We start from the raw sequence: 27459 nt of genomic DNA on the forward strand, positions 1-27459 counted from the left end.
TATTATCATTCTAAAAATACATGTACCTCCAAATATACATTATGTCACAAGTATAAAGTGTGTACACTAAAGTGTGTATAGTGTACATATACACTAAACTGCAGGAGACACCAATGATGTTCAGATCTTTTCTGAATGCTTAAGGGACTCCATTAATTTTTTCATACATTCTTGCTGGCTGCATGAGAACAATTCTTGGAGAACATTCAGCCTAATGCTGTTGTGACAGCTCAGAGGAAACCAGCAGACAAAAATTCTGAAAAATCTTCCATAAAGTAAACCAATGAGAAATAGCAGTAAAATGTTTAATGCCTGTAATTTATTGTATACATAGTCTGCAAAACTTATATGCATTTGGTGTGTGCAAAAGTATACACTTTCTTGACAGCACCAGAAAACAGTTAAGCTATGTACGAGTTTTTAAACCTGATTTGTCACATAGTGTAAAAAGACATTGTGCACAAATGATATCCCCAAAGAAAAAAATCATTGGCTAAAACTAGAAGCACCCTTATTTACACACTAACACTTTAATATTGCATCACACCCACTCACCAAAATAAATAGAAGTACATTCATCACAATTTAAACACCAGTCTCTCCATATATTTATTTTCTGACATGTTTTGGTCTCCAGAAATATGCTATATCTAGAAATATGCATCAGCTACTAGATTATGTTACAAAATGCAAAAAAAATAGAAAATTAGTTTTCCTGGACAATATTTTGGGCTTTACACAAAAATAAATCCAGATTTCCATAGAGATCTCATATACTTCTTGAAAGATTTTTATTTTAAAGCACAGCACAGAGTTGCACACTAAGGCTTCCTGTGATATGCAAAACCCTGGCCTCCAAAAGACATCGCTGTAAAGTGAAATACAGCTCAAGTGTAAATACAAGACATTTTCAAAAAGTAGTCATCAATAGAAAGTGCCCTTCATTTGATTTAGCATTAGCAGTAAAGAAGTAGCTACTGTAATTGTGCAATCAAAGCCAGACCTGGAAGGGTTTTATGAAAAGTATGTCATTTCACACTATCAAGTTTAAGGATATAGAATCTGAGATAGCAGAAACCGACCAACCTTTTTATACTCCTACATTCATTATTTTTTTGACACAATTTAGTAAAAAAGGCACATTGTCAAACAGTGAATTAAAAAATCTAAAAAACAAACCAGAATTTCATTAAATACAACTAAATCATTAGCTTAACATCAGATCTCATAAACCAATATAAGCATTCTTCCAGTTTTTCTTGACCTCAAATTCAGATGCACTTTGGACAGATACTGAAGTACTCTTGTTAGATTAATACTATTAATCTGGAAAAGAGTAAACATGTTTTTGGATACAAGGTCAGGAATTAAAACCAAAAAATCTAGTTCCTTCCTAGCCGATTTACAAATATGCAGCAAATGCAAACACATTAAAACCTAAACATTTGTACAAAATTTGAAAACCATTAGCATCCCATGCCAATTATGAGAAAGTACTTCTTGACTGTAAAAATTACAAATCTGTCCTTGAATAATTTTTCATACGATATAGGCAAAATTTAAGCAATGATCACTGTGTGAAGAAACAGTTATACAGTGTCTTAGGGAGGCTAGCAGAGTACATTCCAGTCACCATCTAAAAGACAAATGACAAAGTGCTTTACAGATTAAGAAATTTAACTGATCTTGCATGGTTAAATAATCCGCAAGTGGTGAAATAATCAGGTTTGATTTCAACTATATTTATCTGAAATGCAGGTTTAATTCCCAACTGAACCAATTTTGAATGAATATATTTCTTTTGCTTCATAAGAGACTTTTTCCCCCCCAGCCAGGCAGGAAGTTGCTCACAGCTGATATAGGTGTCTGAGTAGACAGACCTAGAGCCTTTCTCCAGCTAAAAAGAAGTAAAAAAACCCCCAAACAAACAGTAACTTGATCATGGTCCCCATGTTCATTGTCTTGAATGGATAATTCTAGGAACTACAACAGAAAATTTTAGATGGTCCCAATGAAGCAGAGTGAATACAACACACTTCTAGACAAGCAGTGAGGTTACACTATCTTGCATGGTCTCAAGTGCATACACTCAGAAACAGTTTTTGTTAGTTAATATAGAAAGTTAAAAATACAGAGGAGCAATGATGGTATCTTCATCTGGGCTCCTTGTCAGCTAATACTGAATTAGTTTATAGAATCTATCCCAATAGCTTACTCATGTCAGTGTTTTACTGAGGCAGTGAAATGCTATGCCATTGACAGAAAACATCTTAAAAAGGCAATCTGTTTTTTCTTACATTAAGAGTCAGATGTTTAAACTTCAGCAGCTTCCAAGATTGCTTCTTACTGGTTGCTATCTGAACTGCTTCCTAGAAGCAACACTGTTAAGAATAGCCCCCGGATAGGAAAGGTTCCTTTGTTTTTTTTTGTATAAGGTAATTTTTCCTTTTTATTCCTTTAGTTCCCTCCCATCCCAACAAGCACCCAAAGCCCTTTTTGTACTTTTCCAAGTACTTCTAGCATTAAAACATAACAGCATCAGCAGCTGAAGCCAGAGGTACTATCAACAGAGTCCTGGAGCTTGAGGCAGAGCTGAATAGTGATACTGGTGAGCTTTGAAGGGCAACCTGGGGAAATCAAAGTAGATGCGACACCAGATTTGAGCTTCAGACTCTCAGTACAACTCCTGTAGACTTACATGAACCCTGTGCTGATTGTAAACAAATTCAGTTACTGAAAGAAACAGTCTTTAAGTGCATAGTTAGAAATAATGTGCAAATATGGGCATTAAGGTAAGTAACTGAACTAACTCTCCTGCTATACATAACATTTTAGATTTTTGGTTTGATGAAATTAATCACAAGTATTAACTAGTTAGCATGAAGTTGTTAATACTGAAGAGCTGCAAATACATTCTAACAAAACTTAATTCTGATGTGCTTTCTAAATAGTAAACCTAATTAGATAAATGACTGCTTCACATTTTAAATCATTTAACACATCGGATGTTTAATGCAAGAAAAAACATGTGCACCATACACAATTTGTAAAAGCAGCAGAAGCTGTTAAACAAATGTGAAGATTTACAGGGCAGGAAAAGAATTCCCAAGCATACGCTTGAGCCCAAAAGCACAAGTTACATACAAACACTAGAAATTCCTGTTTTCAGGGTGTGTATTTATCATACTGAATTAGATTGGCATTGGAATTCTAGACACAGCAAAAGCCAACATAATCTTTTGGCCATATCTATAACTGTAAAATTTGCAAATGACATGCACTTTTCTGTTTAGAAATAAAGAGGTTCAAATTATTTTTATGGGTCCTCAAATCCAAAAATATGCAGCACTTTATTGCTTTGAACATCTGTGGCAACAGCTGAATTTACACCCAAGCTGCTTCTGTACAGAAGATGACATTTCAATACTTTGAGGTTCAAGTTGGGAGACAGAGTAGGATATAAAGCAATTTCTCTAAGTCTCAAGAAATATCAGGGAACAAGAATGCTATTCCTTTCTTTCAAGTGAATGCAAAATTGGTTTATTGGTATATGGGCCCACACAGTTCTGAGTCAGTGCATAGCTAGTCAATATTTCTGCTGGCATCTTGAACTGGTTTAATCAATGGAAACATCTATTAATTTTATTCCACGTAATAATATGCATTAGTGCATTAATTTCTTCATAAAAAACCAACCCTGGCAAGTATTAAAAATAAATATCTTATTTAGGTGAAACTAAAGCCTTGCTTTTCAGTACTTTAATCGCTTTAAATATTCTTTTGCCCTCGAACAAGCAAATGGAAACTGAAGTAGAATAAGAGATGTATGGAGGCAGAGGGTAGCAGAAACATGAACAAAAGTCAACACCATAAGTCAGTTAACGTGTCCTCAGCTTCTTAGACTGTCTCTTGCGTTTTAATTCTTCTTCTTCCCGTCTCAATTCTTCTAAGTCCTCCTGAACACCGAGCCTCAAGCTGCCAAATAAGATGAAATCCTTTACACACTGCTACTCAAGAAACATGAAATTTTACTTCTACCCCTCCCCCAAGGAAAGCAATCCTAAAAATATTACAGCTGACTTGAGCAAAAATTTTAGATCAGTTCAACAATCATAAATTTTCTTTAATTATAGCAAGAATACAGCTTTAAGAAAATAAATCAAGATTTTATCATTAGATTAGAATCAAATCTTTTGAGGGAAAAATTATTTAAAACTTTTGTTAAAAATAAAATCAAGATTGTGAAAAACACGATTTTAATACGAAAGGTCATTTCTTCCCAAAAAGAAGCTGCTGAAACACATCCATCAATTCTTGCCAATGTAACTCTTACATACAAGTCATAGCAGGACTGACTCATCAACTTCGCTGAGAGCTACCTAAACCTTTTACATTGGCAAGGGAGAGAATGGATATGTCAAACAGTAGAGAAGCAAAAGATTTTGCTGCAACTTCCTGGCCTGAGGCACCATTCACGTAGCTACAAGCACAACATTGCTCCACGCTCAGTCTATCTAGCTGCCATGACTCTGGTGAACAGGCCCAAGGAAGAGACTCTGCTAATACAGCATGTTCTAGCTATGTCCCTGCATAATTTCTTCAACTTCCACATACTACATACTACAGCAAGTCAGTATGTTGAAAGTGATACTTAAAACAGTATCTGCAATCACTGATCTCCTCTTCAATAAAAAAAGGGCTGGATAGCCTTACTGGTTTGATACTAGGAATGGGTGTGGCAAAGTTACCATTTGGTGATCAGCTACTGCCTCATTTGTACATTGTGCATTTGTACATCCATAGTTCATTATGAAGCAACATAAGGCAGTGTAGCATGCACCTCAATGCAAAAGGTTCAACCACATGACAATGAAGATTCAACTGTTCTGGGCTAAACTGCTCCAGTACAGGCTCTAAAATTGATTTTATATCTAAACAAGCATAGCAAAGTCATCTTGAATTCAGGAAACTGCAGTCATCCAAATTAAGAATAGAAACAAGCACATCAAGGATCTATGTGATAAAACTCTGGCTTGAGGCATCATTTTTCATTTCAACTTAGAACTTAACTACTATAATTTTAGTGGGATTGCTTGGTTAGAAAAAGTTTCTCATTTCAAGGGTCACAATGCTTTTAACCAAACTCTCAGCGAAAAGTAGCTGAGCATTGAAAATAGTTAAACTCAGTTTTACTCAAGTTTCTTATCTCCCCTTCCTTTATACTAGCATGTGTAGTTAAAAGTTGGCCAGGTATTCAGCTCTGCAAAACTTCACTCCAGGTCTTCAGAAAATTTGGTCAATAGCAATATCACTAAAATTCCAGTTGTTTCCTCTAACTCCATTTAACAGACTATAGCTTTGCATGAGCTGCAGCTATTCCCCAGAAGCCAGGAAGAATAAGGACACTGACTATAACTTCAAGAAGATGCAAGTTTCCAATGCTCAAGGCACCTTCTGAATAACAATATAAAAAATTCAGTAGAACAAAAAAAATTTGGTAACTCAGTGTATTCCAATATTTTCCATTATCTATAAAAATCTCTTATAACTTTCACAAAGCTTGTTCCACCAGCCATTAAAACCAAAAAGAAAATCAGTTTATGAACACCACATTTTATAATAGCAACATAAGAATTGTGTAGGTCTAGAGGCCAAAAACCAACGGTCAAAACCAATACGAAAATATAATCTTCATATTTTAAATCACTGATTAAATAAGTTTGTCAGAGTACTTTTTATACATACAAATACACACACACAAACACATGTATATAGATAAACACAAACAAATCTTCCAGTCCTCAAACTAGCAGAATATTGTAATGTCTGGGACAAATTGAAAGGTTTAGCATTTCAACTGAAATTTATATTATTTTTTTAAAAAAAGAAGCTTTTTGGGCATAAGTTGGTTTTGGTGTGGTTTTTTTTTTCCAAGCAAATTTAGTGATGCATGAGAATGAACATACAAGATTTATTTACTGTACTCAACACTGGCTGGCTGAGTTTCATCTTTACCTAAGCTTTCTTATAAAAAATAGTAAGGCTTATTTACCTCTGCTATAAAAAGCAGCAAATATCCACTCTAACTTAGCCCCATGACTTGGGCAATAAACAAACTTCCCACTTTCTGAGTTTAAATCTGTGCATACCTCCTAGCTTCTTCTTTCTGTTGCTCTCTCCAGCTGCTCTCCATATAACGCAAGGCATAATCACTTTCATCTTTGTATCTGGAAATTAAATATCAGTTTTCAGCACACTAAAAAACCACGGTAATGTACAGTTGTGTTATGAATTCACATCCCTTGTTAGAAAGAATAATTACCTTGCCATACACGGATTTTAATGTTTTGAAAGAATCTAAGTTACAAGCCTTTAAAATGCTTGCCGCCTTATACCTTATTGTCAGACAAGAGGGAAGTATTTAAATAAGCCAAATAAGAGCCTTCATTTTCCAGCAGTTCCTAGTCATACCAAGTTAGATCCTCTTACAGAACAGCTAACACTCTTGCATTTAGCAGTTCGTATTCAGGCAGCTACATTTGATGAATTCCGAAATACTGCAGACTGCTACAGAAAGCATTTTAACATCCAATAATAGGGAAGAGTTGCTACGAATGACACAGGTGAGACATTGAAGCAGCTGTGTTGTTCTCCAACTATGTCCTATTGCATCAAATTTTATTGGTCCCCAGAAGAACATGGCAGGCATTGTGAAAATTCAAGGTCCCTTCTGCACAGAAGCATCTCTAATGCTTGTGAAATTTCTGCAGTGCAAAACCATTTTTGGATACCAGCACTTCCCCTATTTCTACAACATTTTTATTTGTTGAACTATATTAATTTCTGTTGTTCTGTTGCTTGTTCTGCAGTATCTTAAAATTGACATTTTTCTTACCTTTTCCGGTCATAGCCAAATATTTCCCGAATATGTTTTGATATTTCTTCTTGGGGTTCCCCTTCATCTTCAATGAAGTCATCCATTTCAGAGTCATATTCATCATCATCATCATCATCTTCTATTTGTCTCTTGTAACTAACAGGTGGTCTTCCAAGACCTAAATGACAGAGGAGTGAAAAAATCATTAATTAATAACATTAATATAACATTAATTTAACAGTACTTCTCCTTGCTATACCTTGGGCACAGCCATTTTACAGCTCTGGGATTCAAGGTGGAAAACTTCTGCCTCAAGTTAACTAGCAATTCTCAGAAACTCAGTAAAAGGAAATACTACCTCTAAGTTGTGCTGTAGAAGATTACACATCAGTATCGCCAACTGCATCCTGAGGAAACTACTAGACAGAAGCCTATATTCTTATTCAGGGTTTTCTAGACACTTACTTACTAGAGTCCATGCTGCTTGTTAACTGTTCAGAAATACATTTTTAGAACTGCTTGCTTACTGATAAGGTGAATTTTCCAAAACACTTAAATATCAGTCACAGGTTTGCTGTGTGGTTTTAATTTTCATGTACCACTTTAAGCATCTGTTATTTAAGACACTATGAAATTTTAAAGACTAAGCATAATTAAGCGATGCAGGAAGTGAATCCTTCAATTCTTTTCCTTCTAACAGCATTCATATACCAACATCCATCACAGGCTGCTTAGTTTTCTTTCACATAATACTGCACAACCCAGACCTGTATTTCAAGGAATATGAGCACAGGTAAAAATAAATAAAAAGTTGCAAAGCAGAAAAAAGCATTCTACTGTTAAATGCACTCTTTAAAAGGCAAATATGGTATTTTGTCCAAGTCTTCCTAATTGCATCTATAATTGTCAAAGACCCTCAATGACCTCAACTTGGACATATACAAAAAATATGAAACAAAACTAAGTGAAAAAATTATTTGCTCTAAAACTTTATACCTTGTGGATGAAACACAGGTCTATGCCCTTGAAAAGATCTCATTCCATTTATCTGTCCATTGCTAGGTCTTGTGACTAGGTTTTTAGAAGAAATAGTTTCCGATACAACAGTACACTTCGGTTTTACAGTTGTACCCAAGCCGCTGCCTGGTCGCCCAGGTCCTGCACTTGGGCTGATGCCTGGCCTTCCTGGTCCTGTTCCCAAGCTGCTGCCTGGTCGCTTGGCTCCTGTGCTTGCACTGACTCCTGGCCTTCCTGGTCCTGTTCCCAAGCTGCTGCCCGGTCGCCCAGGTCCAGTGCTTGGGCTGACTCCTGGCCTTCCTGGTCCTGTACCCGTGCTGCCGCCTGGTCGCCCAGGTCCAGTGCTTGGGCTGACTCCTGGCCTTCCTGGTCCTGTACCCGTGCTGCCGCCTGGTCGCCCAGGTCCTGTGTTTGTGCTGATGCTTGGCCTTCCTGGTCCAGTGCCCAAGCTGCTGCCTGGTCGCCCAAGTCCCGTGCTTGAGCTGCTGCCTGGTCGCCCAGGTCCTGTGCTTGAGCTGCTGCCTGGTCGCCCAGGTCCTGTGCTTGAGCTGCCGCCTGGTCGCCCAGGTCCTGTGCTTGAGCTGCCAGCCAGCCTTCCAGGTCCCATGCCTGAGCCACCGCCCAGTCGCCCAGCTCCTGGGCTTGAGCTGCTGCGTGGCCTTCCAGGTCCTGCGGCTGAGCTGCTGCCCAGTCGCCCAGGTCCCGGGCTTAAACCACTTCCTGGCCTTCCAGGTCCCATGCCAGAATTGCTGTTCGATCGCCCAGGTCCTGCACTTGAACCACCACCTGGATGTCCAGGTCCTCCTTTTCCTAAGCTGCTACCTGATCGTTTTGCATTGGAGTTGATTCCATGCTGAAGGGCTGCAGCATTTCCTGATTTTGTATGGACAGACTTTTTCAGGCTGGATTCTTTAGCAGATGGTAGCCTCTGAGCCCCATTGGCTGCTGGTTTTGAAGGTGGCACATGAGAGCTTGGGCCAGACTTTCCAATACCATTGACAGGTAATTTACTATGACTGCTACCAGTAGAGCTTTTTAAGGAGCCATTTTGTGAGTATTTTTCCATTTGATCAAATCTGGAGGAAGATGATGACCGTGAGTGTTTTTCAGTCAATACTGGTGCTTTGCATTTCTTATCAGTACCACTCATAGAAGACGACAGACTGCCTTTTGGTGTGGAATGTTTATCTACTGAGCTTTTGTTAAGTTTTGCATTTACAGATTCTTTCTGAGAAGTCACTTTTTTTGAAGAACTGGATATCCCTGTACTCTTAATCTCCTTCTCACCTCTCTTATGCATTTCTACTCTTTTGTTTTTGCGTCCCAAATACTCCCTCTCTCTCAGTTCTTCTGCTGTTCTGGGTCTCTCTTCTACTTTTTTCACTGCTTTTATTTCTACTGGTTCATACTGTTTTATTTCAGCAAGCCTTAAGAGCTCTGCAAATTTCAGAGGTGCCGGTGCACTTTTGGGAGGCGCCTTTGGTTTCACTGCAACTTTGGATGGTTTCTCTTCATATTCTTCTTGCTCATGCTCAGATTCAGTCTGACTGTATTCGAGTTGCTCAGTTTCATCTTCTGTTGCATACTCAGCCTCTGGGGCCTGAGCGACATTCTCACAAGTCCTCCTCTTTTTAGGCTTCTCCTCAACAGGAATGCCATTATAGCCATAAAAATTGTCCTTTGTTCGTGAGGCCATAGCTCTTGCTTTTCTGTCATGTTTTAGCTCAATACGTCTAGCCAAGAGTTCTTCTTTCTTTCTTCTTTCTTCCAGTGCTGTAAAAGAAAACCAAGAGAAAGTTATGCAAAAGCACTACTTCTTATTTCAATTTCTTCCAAACTGATAAAACCATTTAGGACAGTAGTTTAAGGATATCTGGCTAACAGCTATTCAAAATAGACCAGAAAGTGATCAGAGGTCTGCCAAACAAGGCAAGCTAACCCACCTGAATCAACTACTCCAACAAAGACAATTAAGTCAAATGCTGCTATTGCAAAACCCACTAAGGTGATTCAACCAAAGCAGCTCTCCTGAATGTTATGCAAGCTAAGGAGAATTACTGTGTGATGAGGTACAGGACTTATGGGATCTCTGGGTAATGGAAGGAGTTCTGAGACTGAGCGAGAGAATTTTGAGACTGTACAGAATTTACTATCAGATGTTTAAGGGAAGATGATGAAAGGGAGGGAATCAAAGAGTATTGGGGGGATAAGAATTGGAAAACAGGCTGAGTGTGTGTGTAGAGGGGTGTAAGGGAGAGACAGAAGCAGCCAGCCACAGGTAAGCAAGCTGCTGGTCACTACATTTGTCTGGTAGAGCCCTGTGCCCCATCTCCACAGTCTGTCCTGTATTCTTACTGAACTGTTTTTAGCTATTTTCTGCATATGTATGCTCTCTATCTTGAGTCTGTGCGTGATCTGCTGACAAAATTCAGGCTGGTAAATTCAAAACCTGGTAAATAGGATGAGAGGTCTGAACACCAAATACTGGAGAGACCAAGGGAGTGGGGGCCAAGTACCAGAAAGACTCAGGAAAAGCATCAATTCCTAGAAAATGGATTGGGCTACTCATGCTGTGGGTGCCTGTAAAGGTACCATCCCCTGCCTATGTTATTCTATTGGCAAGGGCTGTGACTGTGCAGAGTGTGAGTGCGTGCATGCCTATGTGGAACGCTTGCTCAGTCTTGCTTCTGGCTGGACCTGGCAGGAGGGATAAGGAGCAGGCTCATGACTGGCCCAGGACAGGAGGAATACCCTGGGCCATCCGGTCCATCAGATTTGGTTACCTTTAACAAAACATTAACATGAGAAGCAATGCAGTATTAGTTTATTCTATAGGCTATTTAAAGGAAATATAATACAGTGGAAAAACTGTGGCTCAAACAAAGCCTCTGCCATACAAATTTAAAATTCAGAGTGTATTGATACACTAGATTAAGACACAACAACAGGAACTCTTACCGTTTCTTCACACAGATAAAGCTTTTCAAAGTTAAGTTACCAAAAGTCCAGACGGTTTCTTGCAATATCTCTTCACCTTAACTACTACTCGATCTCCAACAGTAAATGCTAGCATAGCTGATTAATATTTAACTCCTTAGGAAAGCATGCAAACATCCCTAGTCCTTACTTAGTCCTGGCTTTCCCTCAGCATCAGTTATGTGCATAGGTTCCAGAAACAGATGTGTAGCTGTATTGGCAAGAGCTTTGAATAAGGCAACAAAGTCTCAAAGAGTCAATGAAAGTCTCCCATAAGAAATATTTTGGACTGTTACCTTTTTTCCTTTTTTCTTCTTCTTGCCGTCTGAGAAATGCTTGCACTGCTGCAGACTCTACACCCTTGACTTTTGGAACCTTTTTGGGAGGACCAACAGCCAAACTGTACCTTTTCTGCAAAAAACCAAAAGAAATATGTCAGAAAAGTTAAGAAATGTAAAATCTTAGTTTTTAAAACTGAGGAGTTGCGTAGCAATCATGTACTTGACTTTAAGCATAGAGATGGCACAGAATAAACAAACAATGAATTCCCACTGAAGCTGAGAGTTGTGACGGATACGCTTGACTCTTAGCCATACTTTGGTTCAGGCTGACTAAGGTGCAACAGGCCGCATGTCCTTGGAGTGAACTTGCGAGCTAGAAAGCCCTAGGCTCATGTACAAGCGAGTGAAGGTGGCTTGAAAAATATTTTGAAAGGTAGTTTCAAAACCCAAAAGTGCAAGATAACCAAAGTACAAAACAAGATACCAGAGCTAAAACAAAGACATCTGTCTTGTCTACTATTGACTAGCAGCCAACTACTTCCTCCTATAAATATTACCATCAGGATGGGCCCAATTTGAGCTCTCGCTGAATTGCAGCTGGACTGCATGCCAGGTGACTCTCCCCTTGAGCAGGGATGCCCCTCAAGGTTAGAGATTCCTTACCTGAGACTAAGAGATCCTTCCTTACCTAAGGCAGAGAGATCCCTTACCTGCGACAGATCCTCGGTAAGTGACTGATAGCATGCTGAATTAATATTATGAAACATTACTAATCCATGTAGCTACTCAATATTATTATAAACATTGTATGGATAATTCCATTAGACATAAACCGTTGACCAAGTCCGAGACTAAGATTGGATCCAGCTACACCTAGGCTCCAAAAGGAGTTTAGAAAGCAAGGGGGTCCACTCAACCTCATAACTCAATGGGATGGTCCTCCTTACTCTTTGCATCTCCAGTCTCTGTGTGAATCATTCTAACTCAATTTTCTTTTGTATGTTTCTTCCACACAGTAATTAATAAGATGACCCTTGCCAAACTTACTGAACCTTCTCAAACCACTGTTAAAACTCTGTTAAATTCCATCAAACTTATTGAACTGTCAATTTATTACTTTATCTCAATAAAATGTATTGCTACTTCTCTCTTTTGAGAGGTGCATTCCACTCATCCGTGACAACAGTGCACTCAACTTTCTGAAGGAATGAACAGGAAACCAGAAGACAGGTAGAGGAAACCAAGAGAAATTAGTAAAATGCACTAGACTGAGAAGGAACACAACAGCTGCATCAGTAATGGAATAAAAATATTTCAGTTCAGCCTTAGTCTTTGACCAAGCAGGAGACAAAAGCATACTACAGCCCAAGCTGCCAGAGTCTGTTCAGTTCCAGACTGCAGGTTTACCAGTCCATTAGGGCTTTCAGCTTTTTTATGGACGCTCATTTGAGTTTCAGGCTATCCTATTCAGTGAAAATAATCAACTAAAAAAAAATGGAATTACTCCAAAAGTAAGTTGGAACTGACTTCACCAGCATAATTAGTAGGTTGATCTAAAGCCAGTGGTACTGATTTTAGTTCCTGCAGCAGTGATCTTAAACAGAAGATTATTGTACATCAAAGAGTTAGTGATCTGCATATCAGTTAACGTGAATAGGTACAGGCCTGCACTCTACTATCCTTACCACTTGAGACTGCTGGATGAACTCAGCAGACTGTGACAGAATACACAGCCCCGACTTAGCACCTGGCAATTATACCACTTGCATGTGAGAAGGCTCCAGGGAGACCTTATTGGGGCCTTTCAGTGCTTAAAGGGGACTTACAAGAAAGACAGGGACAGACTTTTTAGTAGGGCCTGTAGTGATAGGACAAGGGGGAATGCTTTTAAAGAGAGTAGATTCAGACTAGATACAAGGAAGAAATGTTTTACGATGAGGGTGGTGAAATACTGGAACGGGTTGCCCAGAGAGGTGGTAGATGCCCCACCCCTGGAAACATTCAAGGTCAGGTTGGACTGGGCTCTGAGCAACCTGCTCTAGTTGAAGATGTCCCTGCTCACTGCAGGGGGTTTGGACTAGATGACCTTTAAAGGTCCCTTCCAACCCAAACAATTCTATGATTCTATATCTTGAAGTGAAGCAGCATGTTTTCATATAACATCCTTTTGCTTGGCAGTGAAAATGATAGAGCTGTTTACTTCCAAGAACATCCTAGAAAAGCTCTAAAGACTACAATGCTGGTGATCCTCAACACAGACAGGATTTGCACAGCTTGCCATGCCTACATGTCTGTCCAGTCCTGTACAACTTGGGGTTCCGGCAGCTGAACAGTTGTAAAGTTATCTATGCTATTCTCTTTTTTCATTCTCCTGTTATCTCCAATAAATGTTATTTAAATCAATATGTTAAGAGTCCGAATGCCTTTCTTACTGAGATCTATAACAAACACTTGCACTAGTGGGCTACACCTGTTCAGACCTTACCTTTCATAAAGGTACCAATTATCAGATTGGGCTTTAGAATGATAAAATGGAAACAAAGACTTTTTTGATCTTCTTCCCACCAACAGACTAGAGAAGATAACCAAAGCAATGAGAAGGACAGGGACACTTGCAAAAATAAATACAGTAGAAGCCAGTTAAACCCAGAAGCAGATGGAAAGCTGAAGAATACATTTAGGAAAAAAAAAAAAAACAACTCTATTTGTGGTTTCAGAGGTTTGGGGTTTTTTGGGATTTCAGTAGTAAGCCAACAGATTATAACCTAAAGCAAGATCTTCCACATGCAAAGTTAGGATCCTCACCAAATGAGAGAGCTGTGAAATACGGTCCCAAATAAAAACAGCACTAAAAAAAGCCATACAAGTCAGTATTCCCATAAATATCTTCCTATCCTCATATAGCCTTATGAAACTTAACTAAAAAAATTAAAATATCTGGTAAAGATAACCTACACGCAAATGTTTTAGAAGCAATAATCAGGCAAGCTAGTAGTGTAACTCCCTATAGATTTCAATATCACCCAATGGAAGCCTTTGTTCTAATTTCTAATTCATTGAAACAGCAGCACAGAAACAGATTCCTGGATTACTTTAATGACTAACGTGCAAACCCATACATTATCTTGTGTATGCATGCACTAAGAAGCAAGGTTCAGAGACTCATTTCTAAAATGCAGCCAAAACTGGCTCCAAGAAGGGCAGCTACAATAACAGCTATTTGTAGTCACCTTTAGTAATTTCTGAAATGACTAAAACAAAATTATAAAGATACACTATCCACGTACATTGCAGCAGTGCAACCTGACATGTTGCCTCATCGCATTAAAGACCTACTAGTGTCAAGCTCATTTACCAAGATTCACCTCTGCACAAGAGAGCTTACCACAGTCTGAGAACTGATTTTGTAAATCCTTATCACTTGGAGAAGCTCCAACTCTGAACAATTTTTGGTACTTACAACTGAAATCATTAGAACTGATCATCATAGCTAGGACTATTTAAAGGATAAGATACCTGGAGCTGGGCCCTTCTCTTCTGGGAAGCTTAGGTCCTTGCCTCCCCAGCTTTTGTGTTGTTTGCACCAAAAGTATTCCAAGACCTAACTGTTCAGGAAACCTCAACCACAATGCAGTACTGCCTCTCAATTTTTGCTCAAATGTAGCCCATGACTCAGTGGCCCAAAGTAACTCCATCTAAACTGGAACGATTAGAGAAGCAAAGCAATCCACACATTATCAGTGAAAATCCTTTCAGAAAAAGGTTGAAGCAAATTAGTACCTTAGAAACAATTTGAGGTACTCTGTAGTATACTCATATTAATATAATGTCTATGTAAATTATCTTACTCCCGAAGTTAAACATACCATGTTTTGCCATTGGTAACCAAATTTGGCAAAACTTGGTTTAACTATTCAATTTCCACACAGTTTTTAAAAACAGACAAAACAGAGCATTTTCAAAACAGAGGACACAGTTGGACTCGATCTTGCAGGTCTTTTCCAACCTAAATGATTCTATGATTCTGAAAGAGTTTTAGGCCTAAGGAGCACCTTTCAAAACTGCTAAACAGCAGGGACAAATGTAGATTGATCTATCCTGTTAGGAAGCCGTATAAAGAATTAGTGATGGGGAAGCAGTTTTCAGGCTTTCTTTTGCTGCACTACAACCATCAGTCCTGTCCAGGAGCAGGTTTGTAAAGCAGCTTGACAGACATGCTGTTTTCTCACTGTCACATTAACATGTCAAATTGTGCAAAATTCAAGACTTAAGTCTTCCTATCAGTAGCTGTCATGGTTTAGCTTCAGTCAGCAACTAAGCACCACACAGCCACTCGCTCAGCCTCCACTTCCACAGTGGGATGAAGGAGAGAATCAGAAGAGCAAAAGTAAGAAAACTTGTGGGTTGAGATAAGAACAGCTTAATAATTGGGGGGAAAAAAGTGTAATGAAAAGGAAAACAGCAAGAGAGGAACAAAACCCAGGAAAAAAAAAACCCAAGGGATGCAACTGCTCACCACACACCAACCAACACCCAGCCAGTCCACGGGCAGCAATCACTGCCCACCGGCCAACTCCCCCCAGTTTGTATACTGAGCATGATGTCATATGGTATGGAATAGCCCTTTGGCCAGTAGGGGTCAGCTGTCCTGGCTGTGCCCTCTCCCAGCTCCTTGTGCGCCCAGCAGAGCATGGGAAGCTGAAGAGTCCTTGACCAGTGTAAACATTACTTAGCAACAACTAAAACATCAGTGTGTTATCAACATCATTCTCATACTAAACCCAAAACACAGCACTATACCAGCTACTAGAAAGAAAGTTAACCCTATCCCAGCCCAAACGAGGACAGTAGCATTTCTTGATATTGACTAACAACTGAAAACATAGCTAAACAATTCATAAATGAATACCCATTTTCTTACTGTGAATCACTACTATTGTTGATAGAAGTTTTGTTCACCTTCATTTAGAAATAGCATAAAATAACCAGCTTAAGTTTAGTCTTTTTAAAAGCAATGAACCATGCACATATTCCACAAGCACTGATAAAGTGTTTTACTTACAGTGCAAATGAACATGCATCAGACTCCAGGTAAACCAGACAAAATAAGCCAGGGCATGTCACTACTTTATCATCCAAGCAGCAGCTGCCTATTCTGGCTTTTTATAGCTATTGCCAAGTTGGTTAAATCAACGGAGAAACAGAAACGTTTAGCCTTTAGGAGAGAGAGGGTCAAGCTGCTCCCAGAACACTGCACTAAAGTTGTAAGCACTGATAATCTCTCTGGGTAGAACTGCATGACAGCTCTAACTGAATACTGGTGAGATGCACAAAGTGGGCACTGCTTTACCCAAAGGAAAAAGTAAAGGCTGTGGAAGTGCCTTTCGTCAACTGTGTACCCTCAGGAAATAACAAGTCTTTTCCTACTAGTGAGTAGGAAATTTCTCCTGAGGTTTCTCATTTTTCACCTTTATCTCTGCAAACCTTCCCATAACTACCTACCCAATAACTGGCTCTCCCTGAATCTAACCAATGGTACTTTAAGAGTATGGTGGAAAGTCCATAACAGTGCAAAATCTTATTTGTTTTCCACTTACAGCCAGAATAAACTGTTTCAGTGGGCTATCTAGCATATGAAGTTACATGACTGAAAGAAGCAGATTTTTCTCTGAAAAGTATACATCAAAACAAAAAAATTAATTAAAAAAGATTGGTATTAATATGGCAAATAAAAAACCCCACCAGGCTGTATGTGCCTATACATTCACACACATGCATACTGACTTGAGAGATGTATATCAGGTATAGTTTATATACATATAAATAAGACATCTGTCCCTTAAATGCAAAGTGCCAGTGCGTAGTAGCCAGCCTTGGCCAGTAGGTAAGCTCCAGGTGACAAGTTTAACTGTATAATCTGCAACCAAGGTTTCCCTCTTAAATCACTGACTTTAAAACATGGCACACAATCCTGATACAGTTGCAGCTGTTTTGGTGTCAGCATTCAAGTGCCTAATCTTGGACTGTCAAACAGATTTTATAAAATTATTGTAAGCTTTGTGGCATCCAAATGAAGCCCCAAAAGGTCTAGACCAAAATACTAGACCCAGACACAATCTACAGAAGTAGTACTGCCTTTAACGATGATCAATATTTACACAGGTAGCAATGCAAGATATGAGCGATCAATTCTGCCAAACCTGACTCTCAAGTAGAGCACCTGTGCAACTAATCATTTTTGCTGTGGGCTTACACACACAATGTAAAGACAATTCCACTTGTGCTATCCAATATGGGCAACTTGCACAGGTTCTCACAGGGTGGTATTTTTTTCTGTTTGCTTGTTTTTCACTAGCAAGTTGTGACCCCTGTACAATGTTACAACACTTTTCCTGTTCTTCCTCACCATTCATCAAGACATGTAGCCTTCTCCAACTGGAAGTCCCTGTTTCCCCCTAAATATTCTTCAGGGTATAACTTTCTGATAACATCACTAATGGTTCATTCACCCAGTTAAGCCACACATACATCCTTGTTTGTGTCACTCCTCTCTCAGTGCCCTAACACTAGTTCCTCAAAAGGCAGCTTTCCAAATTGATACAGGGTCATTTGTGTTAACTGCCCAAGGGCCCCTGCTATCATCCTGTGCTTGTACTTCCAAGGCCTCTGCTACAGTCTCAGCACTGTCCACTCTGCAGACACCATGCTGGGGTTACCAGCAGCTCACTCAGCAGTTAGCATGACATGCATGTATTCCAAGAAAGTATTTCTCAACTACTGTTACCAATATCTAGTTATGACAAAATAAATGGCAGTTACCAAGCATGCTTAAATTTGTTTGATTCTCTTCAGGTTCTAAAAACCCCTACCAAGAGAAAGGCTTTACTGATAAGAGTATTTTAACTATCAGCTCATACTGTTCTCATCTCCCCAAACCAATTTAACAGGGTCATACATTTTACTCCTAAAAATGCAAAAGTAATTTTCTTAAGATTTTGCAACTGCTGTCACAACACCCAAGCTGAACCATTAGCTGAAAAAATTCTTCTGTTAAATGTTGCTTCACACAGTAAAAAAAATTTTAAAAGCATAATTTATGCTTTCCTTTATGTAGTGGTACCGTGGTCCTCATTTTCATCTGCTTATGCAAAAAGAGAAACCAGGAATAGGAAAAGCTGAAAGTTTTACACATTTTAGTCAGTGTTTGTAAGCGCCTGGAACTTAACTATCAAGTTCAGTCAAGTTGAGAACAAAAGCCCTCCTCACCCCCTGCCAACTTTTTACATTGCGTACCTTGCAGTTCTCCTTGTGTGGATGCTGATATAATACGAAGCATTTCTAGGCCCTGTTTTGAGATAGTTTTAACCACATAATAAATGCATACACACCAATCAAATAGGAGTCTAATTCTAGGACAGCAATCTGTACTTCACAGCCACTCTCCATATTTCATTTGCAGGGCTTATCTTGCCTATGGGCAAATGCTTAATAGTTTGTAGATTACGATTTCATGGGCAGGCTCTGTAAGACACAGGGTCCTAGAAACAAACTGTGGGATTTTGCTACTGTTTTACTTCGCAAATACCAAATTTCTGATAGCTACCTGTACCTGTCAACTTTATCAGAGGCTATTTTGTAACGATTCATGGTCACTATGTATCAGCCTGACTTAAAATGAGACATTAGCAAGTGCTGACGTGGATGACAAGCTGTTTCAGTTTTGGGTCACCTCTTTGTGGTTAAATGCTGTTCTGCATCAGATTTTCTGTAAGTTCTGTACACCAAAGATTCATCCTCAGTTACAAGGAGTAGGGAGCTGTGAGAATTTCTAATAAATTATGACAATAGAAACAAGGTGAAATAAAAGAATGACTTGGTTCCAACTATGCTCAATGTTTTTTAAAAAAAGCAATACAATTTCATACTTTTAAGAATATCTTCCATACAAACATCTCAAAGTGCTTCACCACATCCATTATGTCACATAAAACAGAGTATACCAATTTCACCAAAAAGAAGAGTGACAGAGAAAGTACTTAAATCTTACTGAAATCAATATCAAATCTCATAACTGGTTATCATGTCTGATCAAAGCAAGATCACATTGGAAATCTAATGAACTGCTAATATGAACACATGTAACAAGATATACACACACAATACTGAAGCCCCTATGGAACATTATGTGAGAAAAACTGGGGCTCTTTTCAACAACCGCTATAAAGATTATTAGCAACACACCATTAATAGCTTATACACTAGTTCATAAATGTACTGTTTCATTTAGAAAACAAAACCTGATGCAACTAATGGGGCATTGAAAGGCTGATTTCAGCAATGTTCCTTTTGAATCTGGATTTCCATAGGGAGATGAACAAGCCAATCTGTTTTTACAGGGACATGATGCAATACCTGTTTTACACAGGTCCCTCTTTTACAATACAAGACGACATTCTTTCTTAAATAGAGTTTTTCTATAGTTTGTTTCTGAGATATATATACTACTTGTGCACGTTACTCTATTTTTCATTACAACAGGCATGGAATATTTAGTTTAGCGCACTGTAAAGTTTATTTTAAACTTCTCAAAGGGAAATTCAGGGCATATGCCGATTAACACAGGAACTAACATTTCTGGAAACCTGTTAACTTTACATACCAGTAAATTTTGTAATTAGCCTGTATGGTATTTTTCATAAAAATATTTAAGATTAATTATATTCTTCTTATATGAACACATTTTATGTACTAGCTTTAATCTAGTGGAGTCACTTTGATGTCCATTGATCAGAAAACCTCCACAGGCCCTCTTTTGAAGCCTAACAGCTGCAGATAACCTCAAGTAGTGTCAAGTGGAGCTCCACTTTTGCTCAGAGACTAAGGCCAGCTTTAGAGTTAAAAGCAGCACCACTAACATGCTAGAATGGCAGGAAACCAAACTGCTTCAGCTATGGATTGAATTGCACTCTCACTCCATGAGTTAATCAGGTAAGCAAATCCTAATCCTTCCTTTTCTAAAAAGAGTCACAAAACCTTTATCCATTGCACAAGTAGGATTGCCTCCCTCCACCATCACATCTGCAACACAGAACATGGCAGATATTTCATCAATTCATCATCATGGTTTATAATATGGGACAAAAAATAGTGGTACAGTACATTAAAGCTGCATGAGAAAACCAAGAAGGTAAAAAGAAGTTTTAAACGTCTAAAGTAAGAACTACAACCACCCAATGACAATTTAGTGGAACAGCTTGTTCTAAGAGTCATAAAACAGGCATTTAAATATCTTTAAGTATTTATGTATTTGATATTTTCATATTTATGTTACGAACCATATTTCTATGTAAAGTCAGAGACAAACTAAATGAGGCTAAATATTAAAGAGTATATTTTAGAAAATTTTTAAAACATGATGGAATCTGATGAATTATGTGCATCTGCTGTGTGATTGGTCCATATTATCAACTGGTCACAATATTAGTGAACATTACCAGAGTTTTACTAGTGATATAGAGAGACCGAGAGACTCCAATTCTCGAGTGTCTCCATTTCAGCAGCATCAGAACTAAAGAGTATGCTTTTTCTGTTTTTCCTATAGTTTATGCTAAAAACAACTACCCCTCTCGTTTACACCGGTATAAGCAAGCTAATCAGAGAAACACAGAACTCTGGCACTTGGTTACCAAGACCAGACAGGAAAAGTGTCTCCCTAGCTGGTGGCTACCAAAGAGAAAATATTTTTATCCAAATAAGCACACACAACTTGTAATTTGGGTTCTGCCAGAGGAATGAAACTCAGTATATGAATGTACCAAAAGACCCTTCCTACTGCCAGACTTCATTCAGCCAAGTAAGTGGGTTATTTCATACTGAATCAACATAAAACTGATAGCTTGAGTTAAAATACAAACTGCTGAAATACAGACTTCAGAATAATATTCATAATAAACCAAATGCCTTTCACCAGTCATCCCCATATAGCTGTTGCAGGCAATTCCTTAGCAATGGATACAAAGGTATTGGACAACACAGCACATTCATCCAAAACTTGTCATTGTCTCCGACCCACATTTGAGACGTGGCAGACTTCTGTTTTCAGAGCAAACAAAAGGACTTATCCCGCTTTTAACCACAACCACTGCCTTCCCCTGCACCACTGTTTTGGCTCTCAGGATCTCGGTGTTTTTCAGCGACCAGAAGGCGCAAACCCCGTCTGTCCCTTCCCAGCTCGAAGCGAGACCTGTTGACAGAAGGAGCCCCGCTTCGCCCCCCTGCACAGACGTTTCTCCAGCCCCCAAAAGCGAGTACCTCCGGACGGCGAGGCGAAAGGCCCGGCCTCGGGCAGGCCGGGCAAGCTCCGCGAGTGCCAGCCAGGCCCGTAGACCAGCCTCCTCGGGCCGGTGCCCAGGCGGGGCCGAAGCGCGGGGCAGAGGCCCAAGCGAGAGCCTCGACGCCCCGTGAGGGGAGCGCGGGGCCCTCGCACGACCCGGCCCAGCCCCGAGCCGCCGGGAACCGCCCCCCGGGGGCCACTAGAGCGTGGGCAGCCGAGGGCGCCGCCGTCCCAACGGCTGTAACGGTCACCGTGCCCCAGCCTCGCGCTTCTCTCCCCCCCAACCCCGCCCCAACAGTCCCAGCTACCCCCGAGCTCACCGGCACCGAGTTCAGCCCTTGCTGCTCCGAGGCCATCACGAGAATATTGCGGAAATCCATGGCTGGCTCGGGGAGGGGGGCGTGAGGCAGCCGCCCTACTCCTCCCCGCTCCCCTCCGCGCCCGGCAGAGGCGACGCCGGCCGGCCCCCCGCCTGCCCCCCGCCCCACCGCGCCGCGCCGCTCGGCTCCGCTCGCTTCCGGCCGCCGCCGCCTACCCTTTATATCACCTCGCCTCGCGCCGGCGTCACACCGCCCGCGCGTCACTTCCCCTGTGACGAGCGCCTCGCCTCAGGAAACGCGTCCGTTGCGAAGGCAGGGGGAGGAGAGGAGGAGGGGCGGAGCGTGCCTCGGCCGGTGGCGGCGGCGGCGCCGCACCGTGAGCCCCGGGGGAGTGGCGGGGCCTGAGGCCGCGGCGGGGGCGGCCTAATAAGGGCCGCCGGGGCCGCCCCCGCCCTGCCCGCAGCCCTCCGCAAGCAGCTGTGGGGCTGATGCCTGGTTTTGTCCCCTCGGACTCCCCCGGCCGCGCCGTTGCGCACCTCGTTTCACCCAAACATGTTATCAGCCCCCCGGCCTTGACATAGAGGCACGTCAGCAAATCAACATGAATTACTACTTTTTTTTTTTTTTTTAATAGTAGCTCTTGCTGTTTCGGTGACGGTGAGGTTTGTGGGGTTCTGAAGGGGAAAAGCTGTGTGGGGCGAGGGGCGGTTGCCCGGAGGCGGTTGCCCCGACACCTGTCCCCGTCCCGCTCGCATTCCCAGCGAGCGCTGCGAGGTCAGCTCCAGCCGCCAGCTCAGCTGCTGAGGAGACGGCGGCCAAGCAGAAACCCTGTAGCAAAGGAGGAGTATGTATTAAGTTTCTGGAGCGATCTTTCTGGGCTTATCAAGGCTTGAAAAACGGTGCTTGGCTTCTAGGGGTGTCACAGTTTCAGCAGCAGTATGCTCCTGGCCGCGTGAATACCGCCTGATAAAACAGGGCTCCCAAGAGCAATGCTGACCTTCGGAGTGGCCAAACAAAACGCTGTGTGCGATCAAATATTTTTCCAAGTCTCTGACAACCCGGAAAATTGTGCAAGAACACCAGCTGACTGAAGACTCTTCCCTTGCTTTGGTTGTCAGCTCTTTTCCTGTTACTGTTACCCAAGATCCATCTGACAAAAATTCCTCTGCTCCACACTGTTGCGCATAGAAACCTGGGCAGTGAAAGGAAGCTTTTTTTCTTCATTGTATCCTTCTTTAACATAAATTCTTCTTTAACATTGATGTTACATGACCACTCTCCACCTTCAGTTCCTCCAGGTTCCTGCCTTTTCCAGTCTCCCTTTGCCTCTTCGCTGCCGCCACTTTATTCTTTCTGTATCTGAAATTCCTTTCTGGGTGTAGCTGTAAGCCATGTTGCAGCCTGGTGTAAAGACGCCCAGCGTGGCCTTAATTGAGGGGAGGAACAGCACGATTTATTTGAGTGAGGCACTGCACCAGTTAACTCGCTGGGCTTTTGTAGTTCTTGAACTACAGGAGATCTGAAGTTGTTTCTGGAATGCCTGTTCTGGTATCTCTGCACGGATCTGTGCAGAGTAGACACTCCTGATCTCCCACTGCTTTCTCTTGGGCTTTCTCTTGGGCCTGATTTAACCCCTTGTCCTGTAAGAATCTTTAATTCTTAATCTTTCTCTTCCCCTTTTAATTCTCATCTCTGTAAGACACTGCACTGACTTTTTACTTCTGACTCAGACCTAGATCACCTCTTCTGGTTTTCGTCCTCTTCATGTTATTACTTTCTTTAAATTTTCAGTTGAAGTATTTTTTAATTTTAAGCGTTTCTAGTCAGTCTCTCTTCACAGGCAGTGAGTGGGTCACCAATTTTTCTCTCATTTTTGGCATTCTGTTACCCGCTGTGGTACTATCAAGAAGGATATGATGCCATTTTCTGGTACTTATCTGCCACCCCATCGCTGCTGTGGTGCTTCTTTAATCAGAATTTCCCTGCTCCGTCTTGAATTTCTTGTATCTCTACTGCTCCCTTCCTTGAGACGCCTTTTAGTATGACTCAGATTCCTGTATAACAACAACAGTATTGACAGAGCGATGATTGTTGCTCTTTGGCTTTTATGTTTGCTTACTTTGGTCCGTGTTAGAGTTGGCAGGAATACTTGGCTAAATGCACTTTATTCTGCTGACTGCAATCCTGAAGATGAGTGGAGAAAATCGCTCCCTGCATCTAAAAGAGGAGTTACGACAAGGCCAGGGGATGGTATTGCAGTTGTTTGTTGCATGCCACTTTTTGGAAACCTCTAACCACACTCGTTACCTTTTCCTGTATATGACAATACTGTGATAATCACGTGTCCTTCAGCGGCAGGGATTTATGTCTGTGTTAGGGCCAATGGGAGAAATAATAGCACTGTGTAAATGTATGCTGCAGGCATTTTGTAGGGCAGTAGCAAATGATGCTGAACTGTTTCAGGATTCTCAGATTGCACCCATGGCACTTAAACCCAGATCTAGCATATGTTACACGTCAGTACAATACCTTGATGTGGTCCAGTCTCTTTTTCTGGCAGATGTGCAACAACACATGGGGACCTCCGTGACGTGTATGCCTACAGCTCTGTCCTCCCTGTATCTTAAATCACTTCCCAAATTGTGTTCACTCTTCATAATCCTTTCATACATTTACAGTGTGATGAACTGATCCAGACTAAATTTGCTAGGATTTCCAAGAACAGCTAGTCTGTCAGCAACAAGAGAAGAAACAACTTTTGTGCCTTTAAGCCAAACTGATATTTCTGTTAAATAAAAACCAAGATAGAAAATGTTTCTTCCTCTTTTTATAACTTTCCGACTTGTCTGATTCTGTGCATGTTTAATCTCAAACTTGCTTTGAAAGAATTGTAAAAGTCAGTGAATTTAAACTTACATCTGCCAGAAAACCAAAATGACTCCTCTCAAATCTCCCAAGAACCTGTAATTTCTGCCTCTGAAAAAGTTCAGCATCGATTTATTCTTTTTGTGTACACCTTTTTAAGTAAGAACTTGGTTAAGTTTTATTTTTATTAAATATCTTCACATTAGGAAATTACTTGGGACTAGAACTGTTTAGAAAAGACTTAGAAAATATAAGACAATGTTACACCAGAAAGCGTCTTCATTGCAAGTTTTTAATCAGCTGTACTCAACAAAAGTTTTTCGCTCCAGCCATGCACACTTCAGGCATGTGACTAATCCTATTAACTTTAAGTTAAGTGCGTTTGAGTGTTTAAAGGATTAGAGTCTTAATTACAGGCCATCTGCAGAGGTCAAATATCAAAGGCTGTTCAGAGCCCGAGTTTTAGCATTTTCTGAATGAGTAATATTTGTGTGAGTTTTCCTTGCCCTTTTTCATCCAGCACCCTTTCTGCAGTAAGTTAAATGGGTGTTCCAGTATGGCCTTTATTAAATGAACTGGATCATCCTAATGTCCAACAGACAGGTCTCTAGATCATAAGCTGTTCAGACATAAGCAGAGCTGGCAGTATGTGCTCAAAAGAAGCCTAGGGCTTGGAAAACACAAGTTTGAACAAATCAAGTTTGCATAGCATGGTGCCAGCCTACTTTATAGCTGCTCCTGATTTGAATTATTAAGCACTAAGATTTTGTTCCTAATGGTATATTAAACAGAAATGGGAAGCAAGAGTCTCGGGATGATAATTAGCTGGTATTAGATGATAAACAATGTATAGTTTAGACATCTAACTTAGGTGTCTAAATTATGACCTTTGGCTTCAAACAAGAATATAAAAAAAACAGGGATGGGAATTGTCTCCTTCCTCCTGCCCAAAAAGCAGGATCAATTATGTTTAGGTAATTTCTGATAGACACTTGTCCAATCTGTGCCTGAAGACTCAAAAACCAAGGCTGTCATACCCCATAGTAATCTCTCTTGCTGTTTTTTTTTTTATCTGCACCATGAGAAAGCTATTTTTAACATCTAACCCAGATCTCTGTTGCCCACTGAGCCTTTTCAGCAGATGAGATGAGTTTATTGCCCTCTCCCTTAGAAATACAGTGCACATATTTAGCCGTCTCCCCCCCCCCCCCCCCGTCTCCCCTTTCTCGAGGACAAACCACTCCAATTCCTCCAATGTTTCCTCATAAAACCTTTAATTCTCTATTCTAGCCAAAGCAGAATACAATACTCCAACTGAAGGTTTACTAGCCCCAAGCATAACAGAAGAATAGCTTCATTTGCCTGGCAAAAAAATATTTCTTTTTATATAGCCCCCAGTGCTCTTTGCCTTTTTGTAGTGGCGTGGCTGACCCCTGTTTGGTTTGTGATCTGTGCTAACCACCAAGTCCGTTTATACAGTGATGCTATCAGACCACAAATTCCACAACCTGCATTTGTGATGTTGATAATTCTGCAGAGAGTGAAAGCATGTCCTCTGAATCACTTTCTTTCCCCCAACTGTACTTTGCCAATTCATTGAGATCCTAGCCCTATCCTCCAACACTTCCTGCCCCTCCCAGCCAGTGGGTTGGGTAAGCAAGTTGTCTGTTCTGCCATCCAAATTATTTAATGAAAATATCAAATTGGTGCTATGAAGATACTCCTGCAGAATTCTGCTTGAAGCATCCAGCCAAGTTAACAACATAGTCTTTCTAAATATTCTCTGGGTCCAGTTTACATCCAGTTGTGTACTCATCCATTCGTGTTTTTCTGTGACTTGCTTGTGAGACAGATGGTTGTGTGAGACTGTTAGAAGTGTTTCTAAAACCACAATATCTGGCATCTGTGGCTTTTCTGCTATACACAGGAGCAGAGTTACCTAACCAGAGCTGGAAATGAACTTGTTGACATGATTTATTCTAGACAAAGTAATCTCACTGATACTAATTTATTTTCTAGGTACTTAAATGTGTCAATGGAGGGAGAGGTTTAACTTGAGCAGCTCATTGTTTAATGGCTCAGCTGGTCATGGAAGGGGTACAGCTTCCTAACACAGGAATGCAAGCTAGACAAACTAAATTCAGAAAATGTGAATTCCTCTGTACGTGATCTAAAATTATCAGTCATCTAAAATGCATATATTTCAAATCCAGAGCAATCACAAAATACCACTTTTACATTGCTGTACACTGGGAGCAGAAACAAACCTAAGATGCCAAGAAATAAACTTACCTAGTCTTTAAAAATTATTTCAAGTAACTGCCTTGGATTTTTCAGGACAATTTTCAGCTTCATGCTTTAAACAAAGGCTATGAAACTTTCTGGTCCAGAGATAAGTGCAAACAAATACATTTGCACCCCACCAAGCAGTTAGCCGTGTAGCACTCCGTGACTGCCTGTGAGTATTCAGTGCACCCTAAAGTCAATGGGTGAACTGTATCACAAGGGTGAAGAACTGGTCCCTGTGGATCACCTACCAGGTGATGAAAATAGGAACATCTTCTTGAAAAAAACCCACAACATGAACAAAAAGTAGGTCTGCCAGAACATAAGGATAATGATACTGAATAACACCAGCTGGTGGAATAGCTGTATTTGCAAAGTGTTCCCTTAACCAGTGAAGAAAGAAGATTAAGAATGGAAAAAAAAGAAAATACTTATATTTAATTTAGCTGTTTAGCTTATTCAATAGTTTAGTTAGCTAAAGTATCTCAAAAGTGCCTGTTGCTT

General features: G+C 40.5%; 1 protein-coding gene across 1 annotated transcript; it reads right to left on the minus strand.

Annotated features, from left to right (window-relative positions):
* Positions 1–282: 282 nt before the first annotated feature.
* SPTY2D1 (SPT2 chromatin protein domain containing 1) lies at positions 283–21958 on the minus strand. Its single transcript, XM_075502288.1, has 6 exons — positions 21805–21958; positions 11167–11281; positions 7874–9667; positions 6896–7055; positions 6150–6227; positions 283–3975 (listed from the first exon to the last, which is right to left on the minus strand). The coding sequence occupies exons 1-6, from the start codon at positions 21862–21864 to the stop codon at positions 3879–3881; spliced, it is 2304 nt and encodes a 767-aa protein (XP_075358403.1). The 5' UTR covers positions 21865–21958; the 3' UTR covers positions 283–3878.
* Positions 21959–27459: the final 5501 nt, after the last annotated feature.

Source organism: Mycteria americana, chromosome 5 (assembly GCF_035582795.1).
Source record: "Mycteria americana isolate JAX WOST 10 ecotype Jacksonville Zoo and Gardens chromosome 5, USCA_MyAme_1.0, whole genome shotgun sequence".
Taxonomy (NCBI): Eukaryota; Metazoa; Chordata; class Aves; order Ciconiiformes; family Ciconiidae; genus Mycteria; species Mycteria americana.

Coding starts and splice junctions, on each gene's coding strand:
- SPTY2D1 (XM_075502288.1), bottom strand. CDS start 21,864: ATGGATTTCCGCAATATTCTCGTGATGGCCTCGGAGCAGCAAGGGCTG. Junction 9,668..11,166: donor AGAAGAAAAAAGGAAAAAAG/GTAACAGTCCAA, acceptor TTTCTTTTACAG/CACTGGAAGAAAGAAGAAAG. Junction 6,228..6,895: donor TTTGGCTATGACCGGAAAAG/GTAAGAAAAATG, acceptor TTTAATTTCCAG/ATACAAAGATGAAAGTGATT.